The sequence below is a fragment of the Rhodnius prolixus genome, unplaced genomic scaffold (genome assembly GCF_049639745.1).
Source record: "Rhodnius prolixus isolate KJV_2025 unplaced genomic scaffold, Rpr scaffold_7, whole genome shotgun sequence".
NCBI classification, from domain to species: domain Eukaryota; kingdom Metazoa; phylum Arthropoda; class Insecta; order Hemiptera; family Reduviidae; genus Rhodnius; species Rhodnius prolixus.
Window position 1 is genome coordinate 17,298,080 of NW_027411582.1, and position 15,278 is coordinate 17,313,357.

At 33.5% G+C, this 15,278-nt stretch overlaps 1 protein-coding gene across 1 annotated transcript in view; it reads left to right on the forward strand.

Annotated features, from left to right (window-relative positions):
- Positions 1 to 5,268, forward strand: part of LOC141447078 (ATP-binding cassette sub-family C member 4-like) — a 38,663-nt gene extending 33,395 nt beyond the window's left edge. The window contains exons 23-25 of the mRNA XM_074114268.1: positions 1,281 to 1,453; positions 1,944 to 2,073; positions 3,270 to 5,268. Coding sequence (XP_073970369.1) covers positions 1,281 to 1,453; positions 1,944 to 2,073; positions 3,270 to 3,389 — 423 coding nt within the window. The 3' untranslated portion in view covers positions 3,390 to 5,268. The remainder of the gene's footprint in view (positions 1 to 1,280; positions 1,454 to 1,943; positions 2,074 to 3,269) is intronic.
- Positions 5,269 to 15,278: the final 10,010 nt, after the last annotated feature.

Here is a 15,278-nt window from a genome sequence, read left to right on the forward strand (position 1 = left end):
CATTTAGTTCCATTAAGTATTCTATTTCTGGCTCCAGTTTAGGTGAATCAGGTGAAATCTACTCAAATTTTAAATTGTAACCTTCCACTGCAGATTTCTTATGCTACTGTTTCGACAATTTGTTCCATTAAGTATTGTATTTCTGGCTCCAGTTTAGGTGAATCAGGTTAAATCTACTCAAATTTTTACATTGTAACCTTCCACTGCAGATTTCTTATGCTACTGTTTCGACAATTTGTTCCATTAAGTATTCTATTTCTGGCTCCAGCTTAGGTGAATCAGGTTAAATCTACTCAAATTTTTACATTGTAACCTCCCACTGCAGATTTCTTATGCTACTGTTTCGACAATTTGTTCCATTAAGTATTCTATTTCTGGCTCCAGTTTAGGTGAATCAGGTGAAATCTACTCAAATTTTAAATTGTAACCTTCCACTGCAGATTTCTTATGCTACTGTTTCGACAATTTGTTCCATTAAGTATTCTATTTCTGGCTCCAGTTTAGGTGAATCAGGTTAAATCTACTCAAATTTTTACATTGTAACCTCCCACTGCAGATTTCTTATGCTACTGTTTCGACAATTTGTTCCATTAAGTATTCTATTTCTGGCTCCAGTTTAGGTGAATCAGGTTAAATCTACTCAAATTTTTACATTGTAACCTCCCACTGCAGATTTCTTATGCTACTGTTTCGACAATTTGTTCCATTAAGTATTCTATTTCTGGCTCCAGTTTAGGTGAATTAGGTTAAATCTACTCAAATTTTAAATTGTAACCTTCCACTGCAGATTTCTTATGCTACTGTTTCGACAATTTGTTATCATGATTCCGTCTTCTTGGTGTTGTCGCTAAACCTAATCTTTATATATTTACTGATCAAAATATTTTTTTTTTCAAGATTACTACTTGATAGATTTAATTGATATCTACTTCTAATTCTAATATTTTAGTCATTGGAATTCGACATGTAATGACCTAGATATTATCAGCATCTCAATGAGAACAGTTTAACCATTTAGAGGGGAAAAAAAGAATAATGCTAATGGAAATACCTAAATGATTTTTTGGTCTTTAATACTAAGATAGTTATTTGCAGTGACAGTGTTGCCTCCAATAAATGTTTATAAAGTTTAAATCCTGACCAGTTTTTTTTTTGGTTTGTTATTTTTGTAATTTACTACTAGAAAGTTTGATATAGATCTGTTGGTTACAAAAATTGTCAGCAAAACTATTTTTGCGTACGTGGGAAATTCATCTTAATCTTTTTCTTTTTTTTTCTAGGTTGGCATAGCTCATGAGGTAATACATTTAGCTTATGGCCTTTTAACTGAGTCAAAGAGTTGGGAAAAAACATTCACTGTATATCAAAGGCAATTACTTTTATTAGCAACAGCTATTGCTTCAGAAAGAAAACTAGTATTTTTACAATTAGATTCAAGAATTTTAACTTTTAAGTGAGTATATTTGAATATATACTATTTGTTAAATAATTCTTAACGCAAAAATTGACCACAAACACGAAAAGACTCTATGGAAGGTTTCACTTTGAGATGGAAAATCTCGAAAGTTATGAATCTCTAGATTCATGAAAGTTTCTTGGATGATGGTGAGGATAAGTAATATTTCGAGTGAAATATTTTTGGCTAAAAGTTCTCAACTTATTTTCGAATGTTTTGAATTCTATAGCATTTTTTTTTTTTTTTTTAATCAAGAGAGGATAAATTCCAATATGTTTTTAATTACACATCGTATTGTTTAATATTCTATGCAGCATTGTTGGGTTAACTACACGTACTACTACAATTGATCATGACAGCCAATAAAAGTAAAACAAATTCGTCTCACGCAGTCGCAGACTTGCTTTTAATTATAAGAGAAATATTTAATTACATTTATTAATGGAATTTAAAAGTTTTATCTGTATTTTTAATATTTATTATTTAGCGAAGAAGCAGATCTAGTTATGAAAGCTCGAAGATATTTGCCAAGATCAACGCTGTTTATATTATCAAATCGACTGAGGACCATATTGAAATGCGATAGAATCATAGTTTATAAACATGGCGCTTTTATGGTTAGCTTTTTATGGTGGCTTTTATGGTTAATTAATATCCAGGGTGATCCATTTAAAACGCACCAATTGCTAATAACTTTTTAGGAAAGCGGAATTCTGAAAAAACTCACGAAGTAAACTATAGGTTTTTTTTTGGTCTTGTTTTAAAATTTTCCACCCCTGATGCTGTATCCTCATTTTTGGCGGACTAACGGGCAAAAAACTGATCGAGGTTACATTAGGACCACTGGTTTTGGCAATGATTATGAAAACTACATAAAAAAAAAAACTGTGAAAAATGATGATGACCCCCGTTTCGATATCCCTAATATTAGTCGAGATATTTGAGATCATAGTTACAATTTTATGTATTCAGGGTGTTGGTCAAGAGGTCAAGAGCGTGGCTTTGTAAGTGGGAGATCCCCCTGTTCGAATCCCGCGTATGTAGTCATTCTTATTACTTAAAAAAATCATAACATTTTTTTCAATAAAGTGTAGTTATGCGCGGGATTCGAACTGGGGGGATCTCCCATTTACAAAGCCACGCTCTTGACCACTAGACCAACACTCAGGCAAGATATTCTTACCGTTATCATGTGTCAAGAAGTCTTGATAAGGGGGTACATTAAAATGATGTGATGATTGCTTTTATTTGATGATAAAACAAATTTATCCCTGATTCACCCACAACCATTACATTACACTACATTTTTTAAAATATTCAATTATTATTATTTTTGTTCTTTGCGTTACAAATAACATTTTTTGCAGTCAGAGGACCTCCCAAAACTGGTGTATTTCTGGTGGAAAATTAATATTGAAAACCGATCAAGAATAAGATAAAATTGTAACTTTGATCTTAAATATCTCGACAAATATTAGTGATATCGAAACGGGGTCAACGCCATTTTTCACAGTTTTTTATGTAGTTTTCATAATCATTGTCAAAACCAGTGGTCCTTATGAAACCTCGATCATGTTTTTGCCCGTAACTCCGCCAAAAAATGAAGATACAGCATCGGGGATGGAAAATTTGGAAACTAGATAAAAAAAAAACTTTATAGTTTGCTTCGTGGGTTTTTTCGGAATTCCGCTTTCCTAAAAAGTTATTAGCGATTGGTGCGTTTTAAATGGATTACCCTGTATATATATATATGATTCTGTAAAAAGAGAAATAAGAGAGTATTCTTACAATATTTTTTTGTTATTATTTACAGGAAGTTGATATACCTACCAAATTGGTGAACAAAGAAGATAGCTGTTTGCGAAACTATGTATGTTCAGTTGAATCACCCAGTGTAAGAAAGCTTCTATTCAGTGTAGCTAACAAAAGGTGAAGGTAGCTAATGTGAACAGAGTTTGTGGACGATTTAACGTGAGATAAAAAACTACATTGAGGTAAAACGAAAAATAAAAATTGTAAAAAGGGAATATAAATAAAATGCCTGAAGATATCACGCAAAGAAAGACGTTTAAATAAATGGAGTGAATATTTACGTGTGTTTTAACACATTATTATTATTATTATTATTTCTTTTGTTCCTTTTTTTGATAATAATTTATTGTTTTTGTTTAGTTTGTTGTAAGCGTTCACGAATAATTTGCACGTCATTTTATTTAATTTGCTTTTACATTTATTCTGTTACAATACTGTAACAAATTTATTGAAATGTATTCGACGTTTTTGCTTTTTTTGTCTAAACAATACCATTTTTTATTAAAAGTATTCACTGATCTATTATTAGATGTATAAAAGGTAAAGATGCTTAAGGCGTGAACCACTTAAATCTGATCCAAAGGTATTTGTTAGAATTTTATATTGCTTTAGTTCATCTTTTTTGGTACTATTTCTTTCTTTAATAAAATTTTGTACAAATTATTCATTTCATTTATAGTTTTTGTTTAGTTTGTTGTAAGCGTTCACGAATAATTTGCACGTCATTTTATTTAATTTGCTTTTACATTTATTCTGTTACAATACTGTAACAAATTTATTGAAATGTATTCGACGTTTTTGCTTTTTTTGTCTAAACAATACCATTTTTTATTAAAAGTATTCACTGATCTATTATTAGATGTATAAAAGGTAAAGATGCTTAAGGCGTGAACCACTTAAATCTGATCCAAAGGTATTTGTTAGAATTTTATATTGCTTTAGTTCATCTTTTTTGGTACTATTTCTTTCTTTAATAAAATTTTGTACAAATTATTCATTTCATTTATAGTTTTTGTTTAGTTTGTTGTAAGCGTTCACGAATAATTTGCACGTCATTTTATTTAATTTGCTTTTACATTTATTCTGTTACAATACTGTAACAAATTTATTGAAATGTATTCGACGTTTTTGCTTTTTTTGTCTAAACAATACCATTTTTTATTAAAAGTATTCACTGATCTATTATTAGATGTATAAAAGGTAAAGATGCTTAAGGCGTGAACCACTTAAATCTGATCCAAAGGTATTTGTTAGAATTTTATATTGCTTTAGTTCATCTTTTTTGGTACTATTTCTTTCTTTAATAAAATTTTGTACAAATTATTCATTTCATTTATAGTTTTTGTTTAGTTTGTTGTAAGCGTTCACGAATAATTTGCACGTCATTTTATTTAATTTGCTTTTACATTTATTCTGTTACAATACTGTAACAAATTTATTGAAATGTATTCGACGTTTTTGCTTTTTTTGTCTAAACAATACCATTTTTTATTAAAAGTATTCACTGATCTATTATTAGATGTATAAAAGGTAAAGATGCTTAAGGCGTGAACCACTTAAATCTGATCCAAAGGTATTTGTTAGAATTTTATATTGCTTTAGTTCATCTTTTTTGGTACTATTTCTTTCTTTAATAAAATTTTGTACAAATTATTCATTTCATTTATAGTTTTTGTTTAGTTTTTATTCATTTTAAGTTTTTTTTTGTAGTTTATATGACTACAATTAATGTTACTTACGTGTACCTTCACTTCTTTGCTGTAGGTTGTATCCTTATAGCAGTAATTAACTAATATGTTTAGGTTTAATTCAAAGTATTTAATTAAAAAATTCATTAACAATTATTATTGGGCTGGTTCCAAATGTAAATACATTTTTGATTTTTTTTTTAATCATCTTTATATTGTATTTAGCTTCTTTTATCATTATGTTTTTAAGTATCATTTTTTTTAAAAAAAAATTGTAATAATAATAAAAATAAATCCGTCACTTTATGAAAAGTGTGTATTTTTATTGCCTTCATCTTTGAATTTTAATTATGATTAGTAATTGTTTAGATGAGATAAAATTTTATTAAAAACTATTTGCTGCAACGATAGCATACAAAAATTTAAAATTAATTCCAGATTTTTTCTTTTAAAGTGGAACCACTAGCTTATTAAATCCATTTAATTTTTCAAAATCTCATTATAATATTTACATTTTTTCTTTTAATAATTAAAAGATTTACACCACTCTGTACCAGCTCATAATTAATTTTAAGTTTTAACTGACCGAATTATTGAAAAATTTAAAGATAACATTTGATCTGTAACTTTTATTATAACTGCTAATTTTCTAAGTTGTATAACTATTGTATAGGTAAGTTCCGTGAGACTAGTTCAATCAAGGGGCCTTTTAAAGGCCAAACAGCTTTCAAGCAGGTGAGAGAAGCTTAATGATACTCCCAGAATGAATAAATTCATCCTAGGAAACTGTAATGAGTAATGGCCCTGAAAAGGCCCTGAAATAGCTATTTCTTGACAATATTGTAAAGTTATTGTCCTTTTACTAAAAACTTCACAACTACAACTAGTGCCTGACACTAGTTAATTTAATAATATGTGGGTTTGATAAATAATAAAACTCGTTAAAGTTGTACTCACAACTCCTCCAACTCTCTGTCTCAATCCAACTCCATCTGTCTCACTCCAACCTGTCAATCACTGGCTGGGGAAAACACATACTGCCACCACCCCAACTGGGGCCGCCCTCCTCCAACTCTCTGTCTCACTCTAACTCCGTCTACCTCACTCCCACTGCCACTCACTGGCTGGGGAAAACACATACTGCCACCACCCCAACTGGGGCCGCTCCCTTAGATAGCTTTTACACAGCGGTGGACCGTTACAGGCTACGGTCCCTAAACTCCCTAAACAATCTAGCCCTTTCTTCTCCGGCGCAGGTAGAGACCGGCCCTTTTGTTTACACAGTGGTGGCCTGTTATCGACTTTGGTCGCTCATCCCCTAGAAGAATCTAGGCCTTTCTTCTTTCCTCAGGTCAACTTCGTTACAATATATTCTAGGTATTGGAGATCGAGTAACGGGATGAGTGAGGAACCTCTTTACAAGAACTGAGGGTTTTTCAATTGTTTTTTTTCTCCCCTTATTAAAAAAGTAAAGTAATCGCCTATTTTTTTTCAGGCGGGGCTTAATGTCCAACGACCAATTAGGTGTCGTGGGCGGAGGCGACTAGCAAACATACTTTACTGTAAATTTCTTTTATTAACTATTAAATAAAAATCCAAGGCCTAAGACCGGGAATCGAACCTAGTACCACAATACATATTAGCTTCACAGGTCTCGCCTCTAACCACTCGGCTACCGTGGCGCCTTTCTCCCCTCATTATTTACTTGTTATATTTTGTACTATGTAATTTACCATTCCATTTGCTGGAGGTTATACTGGCACTACTATGTAAATATGTAGATACGTATAAATTAACAATAAATAAATATTTTTTTTTCTTCTTCTAAGCAAGTGAAAGCACATAAGATATCCTAATGACAAGCATTAAATTTTTCTTTTTTTTAATTATATACTTCCATAAAAAACAGTATTATCTCTCTCAAACTTGAAAAAAATAAGAGAATTCACAGTAAGAGATAAATACTACTTTGTATTCCAAAAGTTGAGGTGTTGGTAATTTAACTCAAGTTTTAAACTTTTAAACGATGTTCTGGTTTTTAATGAAATTTATAGCAACCAAAAGTTTGTTTAGAGGTAGAAATATAAGTAAATTAGAAAGGTACACAATTTAATACCAGACTAATTTTAAAACTGGAAAAGGTCAAACTATAAGACAAACTTTTTGATTACCAACATTAGAATACTAATTAAAATTGGTATTCTAATTAAATTGGTATTAGGGTAAATAAGTATTAAGGTAAACCTTAATGAAATTATTTTTAACTAAACAAGGAAGATATATTGAAAAATTTAGATGCTAATAGGGATTTTTTTTTTTTTTAAATTAATATTCTTGAGGTATTTATAAATCTGTTATGGAAGAAGGGAAATGCTTGCTGATAATGTGTTTAAAATTGAAATATCCTCTAAGCCAGGTCTTTGAAATCAACTAGGCTCTGTGGAGGAACATCCGTATTAAGGGGTGTACTCTTTTTTTCTTTTTGAAGAATGAATTAAATAAAAGAAGACACAGATTTTATAATTAAATTTTAAACAAAACTGAGTGATTGTTAACAAGGTATTTGTGGATTTGTGTGCCAACTCTGTATAAAAATGCTTATTTATAAATCAATAACGGTGATTAGGGATTAGCTGAGTGGTTAGAGTAAACTGGATTTCAATACGGAGATTGCTGGTTCGATTCCAGCTGCAGGCCCTTACATTTTTTCTCTTTCTAGAAGCTTCCTAGTAGCTCACTATCCTGTGATGGACAGTGTTGCCTATAACAACAGAACACTGAAAAAAAAAAAACTTCGGGCGCTGATGAAGATACGATATAACAAGAAAGGAGAATTATTCCTGCGGAACTATCTACAAAGTTGTATTCTTTTAAAAGCAACGAAAGTCAAGTTTCGACAAAAAGCAAATAATACTTGTACAGGGTGAGGCAAAAGGTATGAACCGGTTTTAAAGGGATGTAAAACAAAAACAATTCAACTTACAGAAATTATGTTTATATTGTTTAATTCAGTACAGAATCTAGTTTTTTACATTAAGTTTGAAAGATGATATCACGTAGGTGGCGGCCGTCAGTCACGATGCACTCTTGAAGGCGAATTCTGAAGTTTTCAACCGCTCTTCTGCACATTTCGATGGGTATTGCCGTAACTTCCTCACTGATTCTGTCCTTAAGTTCTTCCTGGGTATGTGGACGATGTTTAAAAACTTTTTCCTTTATGTACCCCCAAAGAAAAAAAATCACAAATACTCAAATCTAGTGAGCGCGCAGGCCACTCCACGTCACCTCTCAAAGAGACGAGGCGCTGGGGGAACACTTGCCTCAATCTCGGCCATTGAAATCCTAGCAGTGTGGGATGTAGCCCCGTCCTGTTGAAACCAGATGTCTCCCAGATTAGTTGATTCACTCAATTCTTCCAGCTCAGGTTCAAAAAACCTCTTCCAACATTGTCACATAGCACTCAGCGGTGGCAGTGACGGTTCGCCCATTATCCTCGAAAAAGTAAGGACCAATAATTCCAAATTGGGATACTGCACACCATACAGTCACTTTAGGGGAGTGAAGTGGCCTATGGTGAATTTCCCTTGGGTTTTCATTAGCCCAATAGCGAAAATTCTGTTTATTAACAGCTCCACACAGGTGGAAGTGGGCCTGCTGAAAAAGTTTTTGAACATCGTCCACATGCCCAGGAAGAACTTAAGGACAGAACCAGAGAGGAAGTTAAGGCAATACCCAATCGAAATGTGCAGAAGAGAGGTTGAAAACTTCAGAATTCGCCTTCAAGAGTGCATCGCGGCTGACGGCCGCCACCTACGTGATATCATCTTTCAAACTTGAATGTAAAAAACTAGATTCTGTACTGAATTAAACAATATAAACATAATTTCTGTAAGTTGAATTGTTTTTGTTTTACATCCCTTTAAAACCGGTTCATACCTTTTGCCCCACCCTGTACTTGTACTTACAAAAGTTCTGAGTACTGGAATTATGAACAAGGTCAATCGAGCTTCCTCTTCAACCAGTTTTCGAGCGAAAGGTGCTGTGACAGCTTGAAGTCAAATTTACCGGTAGAGAGCCCTGTCAGGGATACAAAAAAAAAGCATGCTTTCAACGACGGATAAAATCTGTGACATTAAATTGAGAAGTTATATTTTATTTATTCCCCCCACCCGCAGGGTAAAATCTGTGTGTATAATATAAAGAAAAAGTTCGGCTAAAGTTTGAGAAAGAGTTAATTAGTTTCATTATTCATTACTTTAAAAGGAAAGTTAAGAGTACTTTCCAATAGCATATAGCTGAGATTCATTGGCAAGACTTTCATTAAAAAAAGAAAAAAAAAAGATGGAGAAAGATGTACTTAATTATAATAAAGTAATTACTTGCAGAAAATTAATAATTTATTTCTAAAGATTAAAACTTTGTCTATATAATCCTTAAATTGCAGTCACTTTAAAAACTTGTTTTAACACGTGTACATTAACTTGTTTCTATAAACAGCTGTACTAAGTAAGACGGATATGAACAATCAAAGTTGTTTCATTTAAGTATTTTTAAAAATTTCATTTTTAATATTTTGACGTGAATACGTCTTTAATTTGCTATCATATGGAGGCAATCCAAAATACCTAATGATAAAAAAATCGGGGGATACAGTTTGGCATTATAGTTTCGAATCTATCGTCTACATCCAAAATTAAATTAGACCACTGGATAGCTAAAGGATCAAAGAATTCATTACGATAAGCGAGGACTGTGACGCATCGCGCGCGAAAGAGGGGGAAGCGCCGCCATTTTGAGATCATTTTGCTGCGTATCGAGGATTTGCAATTAGTATAACTTTTGACTCAGACTAGCTACGATGATCGTTTAAGTTTTAATCGTCAGCTGTCGTCACAATCTATCGATTGTGCACAAAACATTAGTGTAAAATAGTGACAGTGAATATAATAAGGTGTTAGAATAATAAAATATATCAAAAATATATAATGTCGGCCTATAAGCGTCGAAAAGCCAAAACCAAATACAGAGATCGAATACGGTTGGAAATGGCTTCTCAAGAACAATCGAATGGTAATAATAAAACACCATATGACCGAGTCAAGCTGTGCCTAGGAACGTAAAAGAATGAATGCGGCCGAGCGGATCAACTGACGGTGTCAGTACATCTGCAGCTGGGGCGGTTGAAATTATGCAAGTGGATGATGAAATCGCTTCTACATCGACAATGGACTGTATAGGCATAGATTGTGTTCGATCGTCGATTTGTTTCCTTGATTTCATCCTAAATACATAAATAAAAATATTTTATATAAAAAATATAACCCGTTACGTAAACGTATTCACGTACAACACACGGCCGTGTCCATGACACAGCCAGTTTTTTTTCTCTCCTGGTTTTAGAGCCTAACATGTGGTTTTTGTATTTTAAAAAAACATTAATGGATTTAGACTTGTTTGTTTAATTTGCTGGTTAATTTGGTTATTTGGTTTTAAATTCAGAAAGAGATAAAATGTGGCCAATACCATTTTAATTGTTAATATTTGTAAGAATTTATTTACATATGTACTACAAATATTTATTGTTTGCAGAAACGAGTTATGCGACAATAAATTCAGTTGAACATTATCTTGAGTATTTGATCTGGATCCATAACATCTGCTGATCTATTTTCTTCAGAAATTCACACAAAAATATTCCCCATTATAAGAAAAGAATCACTTCCCTTACTAGTAACCCAAATAACAGTAACTACTCATACCAATTTAATTGTCAAAATAACTTCGAATACTGAAAGTATAAAATACAAAAGTTAAGCTGCATTTTAATATAACACACCCGAACTGCTTTAAATATTGTAACGAAGTTGACCTGAGGAGAGAAGAAAGGGCTAGATTGTTCGGGGAGTTGGCTGACCGAAGTCTATAACGATCCACCACTGTGTAAACAAAAGGCCAGACTTTACCTGAGCCGGAGAAGAAAGGGCTAGATTGTTCTAGGAGTTTAACCTAGCCTATAACGGTCCACCACTGTGTAAAAGCACCACTGTGTAGTTGGGGTGGTGGCAGAATGTGTTTTCCCAGTCAGTGAGTGCCAGGTGGGAGTGAGACAGACGGAGTTGGAGTGAGATAGCCGCAGATGGAGTGGGGCAGTCGCAGTTGGAGAGTCAGAGTGAGTCGGAGTTCGGCAGAGTTAGCCAGTTGGGCTGTTAGCCGGTTAGTTAGTTACAGTTTTGAGAGAGTCAGTGTTGCGGAGGGCTTCAGTGTTAGCCAGTTGGGCAGTTAGTCAATTAGTGAGTAGAGCTGTGTTAGTGCAGCTAAGACTAGTGCAATTGGTGCAGTGCGGACCAGTGGTCATTCGTGGAACAATTTTGTGGCGTTACGAAGTGAGTAAGTAACAGTAAACTGTTGTGACTGTTGTAAATGGTGCTGTAATGAATAGCGTTAGTTGCTAGTAAATGTTAATGTTAGTAATGTTAATGTGTTAATAAATCAGACTACTTATAAGTTTAGCGAGTTTTATTTATTCAACCCACATATTAATATCTAGTGGCAGTCACTAGTTGTAGTTAAAGGACAAAAAAAAACTTAACAATATTATGCATTCCCTAACGTTGATTGATAAGAAGGGATTTGTAGCGCTTAAAACCAAGGACTTCTCCTGCGTTGCTAGACAAAGTATTACATGCGATCAGTGGTGTAGCCCACAGCTAACTCGAATGTCCCCATTTTGTGTAGAAATATTTTTTGGAGCGTGATAATGGAAAAGAAATCGATTCCTAACATCTCAATCGAAAGCTTAACCATAAAAATATTGAGAATTGTCCAAAACAAAGAAGAAGAAAATAAATGTATACCTTATTGTAAATTTTTCAGTTCTGAAAGTGTTGAATAGAAATAGCATTAGTGATGAAGAAGGGTTAAAATGTTCAACAACAGACTTTTGTCATTCGCAGACCCAAATAGTTTGGTCAAATCTACTATCCAACAATAGTGTATTGTTTTGAGTGTTTTAATGCGTCATGAGGAATTGTTCGTGTAGTTACCACTGTTATTATTCGAGACGGTTGCCTTTATAGAACGTATGGCACCCATATTCTGTCCAATAAAATAACTCTATCTCTCACCAAACTATCAAAACCAATCTTCACACTAGTTACTACGAAATAAATCAGTAGAGATATAATTCTTTCTTAAACCCTTCAAGAAGACTTGTCCTTCTGAATTACCTTTCACTTTCAAATATCTTTCAATCTGTATTGCCCTTTGGCGAAGACATTTTGCAAGATAGTGCACCATTGTTTTGTGTACTCTTCATTTAACTTCACATTCATTGCCGGCCTGAATTACCTTCATGTTGAATTAGATGCATTTCTGGTACACAGCGCCACTTAGCTCCTTCAAGGCTCCAGAATCCTAAGCATTCAAAAATTACCATTTCTTGTAGTTCCCACTTTTCGATTTTCGGCAATCCAAAAGCTGCTAATGATTGGACCTTCGAAGGATTAAGAAGAACCTAAAGAAGAAGTCAACTTATATGTCTTTTTTGTTATCCTAAATTCTTTGATGCCCTGGAATCCAGTATTGAAATTATGTATAAACTTACAAAGGAAGCCACCAATAGTGGGGGAAATGGCTAACTATAAATTACCACACACCGATATCATGTGTATAATTGCAAAAACAGCACTACAAAAATGGCAGACAGATTACAGTAATGGTAATAAAGGGAGCTTCTATAAAACTATGGCAGATCAGTTACCTAGACAACCATTGTTTAAGGGAACTGTCACTAATAAATGGGTTGTTACGACAATAAGCAGGCTGAGAGCGAACCACGCGGTGTGCGGATCGTATCTACACAGGATCAACAAAAGGTCCTCTCTCCTCTTTGCGTAGATTGCAATGAGGAGGAGGATTTCAAACATATAATAATGATATGTCCACATTATGTGGTAGAAATGAAACGAATGTTCGACGACATATACAGGGTATTTAGATGCACCATTTCGTTACGAAGACATAATATTCTCCACCAACATCTATGTGCTAGCAAAGAAATATGAATGTATTTAAAAGTTAAAGCCGATTAGAATGAATGGAAGAAAATGATTAGAGAAGGATTACGTGATTTTAATTTCGGTTAAGCTATAAGGATGGCAGGAATATAGAGTACTGATCCATCCATTAGTTGTAAGGTTTATGTAAATAGTTGTATATAGTAGAAGGATGAATGTGTGAAGCGAATGTATTTATAAGTAAGAATGGAGAGTGAGTGATATTCTAGTGATAAGCACCTAGACGATGCTGGCTGTATGGCGAAAGCCAATGCTAAAAAAATATGCAAAAAAAATCCCGTAATTGCTCACTGCTATTTGCTGACCTAATTCAGTTCTTCTACATTCCTTTATCAGCTGATGAACAAATTCGAAAGAAATTGATAAGTTGAAATAAAATTAAAACTGTCCGGTAGGACAGTTGTATAAGGGTTTTAAAACAGTTTTACTAAGATCAATTTCAAAAATTGAATTCCTTTATAGTGGTTAAATCATGATTAAGTTTTAGTTTTTGTCATTATTTTAGTTATTACTTATCAATTTCAAAATGTAAGAGATAATCCGCATTAAAACAAAAATTTTATTTTAAGGAATAAATTGAAAATGCAGATACTGTTCAAAGTAACAAAGCATGGAGCTTTCAATTGGTTTTATTAACTTTAAAAAAATAATCTTTCAGCCTTTTTAAAATGCCTATCATACATTGTAATTATATACATAGCATTTTCACCGTTCTTTTGTTTATTATACTAAAAAATAATACTCGAGGAAATTTTGTCTGCATGAAATTACTTTTTTTAAATTTACGTTTCGTAACAATCCATACAAACTGAAAACAGCACAGCTTAAAGTAGTATCTGTTAAAAATGGACGTTTTTAATGTATAATTGGAATTTTTCTAGCCGACCACTCACGTTGTTTATTAATGAAATTACTTTTTACTGTAAGTGTGAGTCTCACTGAATAAAATTCATTGACTGTGATATTTTTGGTTTTTACGTAAATTATTTTTGTAAAGGACAAAATGGCCATTAATAAAATGTAAAAACCCTGAAAGATTCTAAAAATATTCTGAAAAAAATTACATTTTTTTGTTGGCCGGTTTTCTTTTTAACTTTTTTAATTAATAATGCTTTTTGAATTAATATTGAAGTAATCCGTAAAAGTATATGGATCTGTCAATTTAATTTTTCTCAAATTTAAGAAGAAAATAAAATAATATAGCCAATTTTATCACTCGTGACATGCATTTTTGTTTAATTTTGGATCTGTTCGGATTTCCCTCCATTGTTAGTGGTTTATGTAGGCGCGCGAATACGCCTACACCCAGATGCTAAGGGGCCCAAGTGGGCGCTGTACGAAATAATAGTAGACAAAGAAGAATAGAAAAAATAAAGAGAAATAAAAGAAAAAGGGGAAGGTACTTACCCTTTGCAAGGAGCGATGTGCGTGAGGTATGTTGATAAGCTGCCTGAGAAGCGATGAGAGGAAAGGAAGCTGTGGAGCGGAAGCGTGTATATATGTTTATGTAAGTGTGTGTGTGTGTGTGTGTGTTGAGCTCTGAGAAAGGGAGGCAATATTTGGGCTCAGGCTCAGAGAAGCGTATCGGAAGTGGAAATGAGGTAAGCGGAAGAGTAAAGGGGGAATAGTGCAATAAGTGCACTATATGCGGTGGAATATGCGTGAAGCGATATTCTGGAGAGGCGTTTAGATGCGGATGATGCGTACTGTTAGGTGTCAGCGGAAGTGAAGCGGGCTGAGATGCGTTAAAAGTTGCTAAAGCGTGAGCAGAGAAGCGTCTTAAGCAGGACTAGCAGGGAACAGCATATACTGGAAAGGTGACCACATGGTCCAAAGGAAGTAGTGGGGCAAAGGGTCTAGAATCTAGAAACACAAATAAAGGAAATAGAAGCTACAGGTAGTGACGCATTTGGCATAAGAAACGGAAACAAGTTAATATAGACAGAAAGTTTAAGAGAATAAAAAGGTGTAAAATAATAACTTAGTAATTGGCGATAAGTGATAGAAGGAAATTAAGGTGGATGCGTACATTAGTACGCGCGCGGGCGCGAGGCTGACCCGCGAGAGTCGGAAGCTAGCCAAACTGGCCGAAGGTCCTCGGTCACGATCGAACAGTTTATTTAACAGTTTTGTGTAGGGAAATTGACTTCAACTTGCTTGACTCTTGAGTCATCTGATTTTTGAGTCAGCAACCGTAAAGCACGATAATGGGGCCCAAAACAGCTAAGAATAAAACAAATATGCGTT